Raw genomic sequence first — 3,860 nt, forward strand, 5'->3', positions numbered from 1 at the left:
GCTAAATGAATAAAGTCTGTGTGGATTCTTAAGCGGCTACCACATGGTAAACGTATAAGAAATATCAAAATGTAGTGGTATTTAAATAAATATCTTGATTAAATAAATATTACAGGCAGAATAGGGCACAAAAAATCCCATTCATATTTTTTTTATTTTTCTCTTAGGATTTTTTTAGAATTATTATTAAATTATGAAATAAATTAGCTTTCGTCTCTATTGAAGAAATTATTCGACTGTAGGTAATGGATATTTCTTGGTTGTAACACTCTGATATCCTTGAGTTTTTTCTGTGTTTGTCGGTTCAACAAGGATTCTCGTGCTCTGGTCTTCCGGGTTCATCTACAATTGTTGCCAATGAGAGCAATTGTGTGCCGCAAGGGGTGAAGGAATGGAATGATGGCATGGTCCTGTCCGCTGCCTCTCGAATATAGAGGGAGGTGCCGGGATAATTGCATTTGTTAGTGCTCTAATTGTTTGGGCGGGAGGAGGCCAGTGGAGGGAGTGACAGGGTGCAAAAAAGGTTACTGTGCCTAGGATCACAACAAGAGAGTTTTAATCAGCAGCCGAACCCACACCCAACTCCCACACAATGCCATAATGAAAGCAGAAAAGTGGCTTTGAATAGGAATGCGAATACCCTAGAGAGGGAGAGCTCAAGGGACAGTGAGTGTGAGCGAGAGTGGGTGTTTTTAATGATCCCTAATGCTTAGAAAGACTCTGACTGTGAAATACCTCACAATTAGTATGGAAAATATGAAAGATTAATTCAATTTTTAAACTATTAAATAGTTAAGAATCTGTTATGCTGTAATTTAAGGTTTGGTTGGTACTGATTGATGATTGTTTCATTCGATTATTGCGTACTTAAAAGAGTGGAGAATGGCAACCAGTGCAGTGCAGTGTAAGGATTTAAATCTCTACTATATTGAAATGAATATATTTTGAATACTCATTTTGGGCATTCGGTCGAGAGAAGCGAGTGTGCAGGGGGCTTGCGACTGAATTACAACTGATAAACGATTGGAAATTCACCAAAATTGTAGAATTAAGACATTTTATGAATAATAATTAATCTTTAGTCCAAAGTCGAATTATACATGTATAATTCAAACCAAATGACTGACCATTGCATTTATAGATCCACTTTAAAACTTCTATAGCTGGATTTTCTCAGTATATCGATTAAAATACGTGCAAATTCAACAAAAGAAAGCAATATTAAATGGATGGGAATGTCAATCAAAGTATCTTAATTTAATTGGAATATAAAGAATAGTGTATTTTAGTTAGTTTTCTAACAAGTACTCTTAAAAAGTATCTTTTTTTTCTTTGGGTGTGTGTTCAACACAATCTTTATTTTATTATGAGTACAATATTTATATAACTAATAACTCATAAATATTCCCCCTTTGCATCCTAATTACAGTTCCTATTTATTCAGAAATCATATTTCGACCTCCTGCTCTTCATAAATCATATTTCGACCTCCTGCTCTTCCGAAATCATGCCTCGACATCCTACTCTTTAGAAATCATATCTCGACCGTGCCCAAGATGTAAAAGAGCACAGAAAGGACACACCAAAGAAGTCATCTACTGATTTTGGTCCCATGGTGAAGCTTTTTATTATATATTTATTCTAAAATAATTGCCAACACGTGCCCTATCAGCGTCAATCAAGCCAAACAGAGAGCTTAAGAGTGAGATAGAGAGGGGGAGAGGGAGAGGGAGAGAGACGAAAGCATCAGTGGAGAGGCTGGGAGGATGGGGGAGAACTGTGTAGAAAGAGTCTTCGAGCAGAGGGAAAACGTTTTCGCACTTATGCACATCATTTAGTGCATTCACCGACAACCCGCATACACGGAAACACACACGTACTGCACTGAAAGAAAACAATTTAAGATGAAATCCATGGAAATGAGCTTTCATTTGATTTCTCTGTGATATTCTGAACGACTCTTGCGTTTTCCATAAAAATCGCCCTGTGACATAGGGATATATTATTTTCTCTCAGTGCATGTGTATTTACTCGGGTGGTTGTTGAGTGTCCGCGTTAAGTAGCCGGCTAGCAACAACAGCATCTGATTTGGCGATAACGCCTCCCCCTCTTGCACCCCCCGTACTCCTGTCCCGCTGTGCGTTTCTGTGGCAATTTAATCAAATTAATTTTCTCACGTGTCGTAAGGTTCTCTGCTCTTTTGACACTCTCACAGCAGGTACCGCGGGTACCCCCAGCGAAAACCCGGAACGGATAAAGAACTCCACGGCTAATAGAAACGATGGACATATGGCACGGCAACCGCCTTCTTTGAAGTGATTTTTATTAGCCAACTGGAATGGATCGGTGGACTATAACAAAAACTATACAGCTTCAGTTTGGATTTTTGTGCGACGGGTTCTACGGGGCGTCCTTAAAAACCCCGTAATGGAACACCTTCTTGGTCCCACAGCCAACAGGGTATTGTATATTCTTTGTACACATAAATAAATGAATTTTGATCAGATGAATTTTTGGAAAAATTTTAATTTCATCCATGTTAACCAGTTCAGCACAGACAAATCCATTGTGCGTTGTTCTTGGTTGACATATAATTTTGAGATAACCTTTGGGAGGTCACTGTCCCTTCTTTGATATGATATTTATTTGCCAACTGGAAATAAGCGGTGGAATTTTGGCAAATTAATTTAAATCAGTTGATATTTGCACTCATTTTCATTTCATCGTTCTTGAGCTGTTCAGCACAGAGAAATCCACGGTTTTCTTATATAAATCAGTTGCATTTTGGATTGTGTTGAGAGAAGTACTAACAATGCAGTGTTCCATTGTTTTCATATTATTTGCGATAACCTTCGGGAGATCCCTGTCAGGGCATTGTGAGGTGAGTGCAACATTCAGTTTATTGACTACATAAATCTAAAGAACATTAATGCGCCCCAATAGGTGGATGAATCTCAACATGAGTGCGGAGGATACTGTTACGTAGCTGTGAAACCGGTCCTGGAGTACCTCGCCATCCTTCAAAACCGAGTGGAGTCCTACGAGGCCAAACAGCCCGCAGATACTCAATCAAGAATCGCGGAAATGGACAAAAAGTTGGAGACTCTAGGAAGAGAGTTGGAAATCCAGCAGGAATTGAAAAAGAGCTCCCAACAGGTAGATACTCTCTCACCATTGGCCGAAATTGAAAAAAACGAAAAACTAGAGGCAGGATTAGAAAGGATCCAGCAGGAGTTGGAAAAGAGCTCCAAGCAGATGGCAGATACTCTATCAAAAATCGCGCAAATAGACGAAAAGCTATACGCTCAAGGACGACAGATAGAGATCCAGCAGGAGTTGACAAAGATCACCCACATGCGACTTCAAAGATTGTTGGTTTTCGAAAAAATTGGTTCCAAATACTATTACATAGAAAGAAAAATTAAAATGAACTGGAGCGATGCATTGCACAAATGCCGTGAGATGGGAGCTCATTTGGCGAGTCTGCAAAGCGAGGATGAGATAAAGGCACTCTACAGGGTGCTGCAGCCAAACCAGTGGTATTGGATAGATTTGAACGATATAAAAAAGGATAGAGAGTTTATTTCGGCCACCACTGGCTTGCCGGGAACATTCTTTCACTGGCATGAGAACGAACCCAATAACAAGGACAACTCTGAACATTGCGTCGAGCTATACACATTCATGTCTACCTCCCAAGCGTTGATGAACGACCAATCGTGCAGTGACGGGAATTTTTTTATTTGCCAGACATCCTGGGATAAAATACAACATAAGACGACTCAGATTATATTACAATAACAACAAAAATGTTAATCTCTCTCTCTCTCTCTCTCTTAAACTTGTGTGCGAATTGATTA

At 39.3% G+C, this 3,860-nt stretch overlaps 1 protein-coding gene across 1 annotated transcript; it reads left to right on the plus strand.

The window, feature by feature from the left end:
- The first annotated feature begins 2,761 nt into the window (after positions 1-2,761).
- Positions 2,762-3,826, plus strand: LOC6902329 (CD209 antigen-like protein B). The gene is made up of 2 exons (XM_002133247.3): positions 2,762-2,881; positions 2,944-3,826. The coding sequence occupies exons 1-2, from the start codon at positions 2,813-2,815 to the stop codon at positions 3,799-3,801; spliced, it is 927 nt and encodes a 308-aa protein (XP_002133283.3). The 5' UTR covers positions 2,762-2,812; the 3' UTR covers positions 3,802-3,826.
- The last annotated feature ends 34 nt before the right edge of the window (positions 3,827-3,860 follow it).

This window comes from Drosophila pseudoobscura, chromosome 4, assembly GCF_009870125.1.
Source record: "Drosophila pseudoobscura strain MV-25-SWS-2005 chromosome 4, UCI_Dpse_MV25, whole genome shotgun sequence".
Classification (NCBI taxonomy): Eukaryota; Metazoa; Arthropoda; class Insecta; order Diptera; family Drosophilidae; genus Drosophila; species Drosophila pseudoobscura.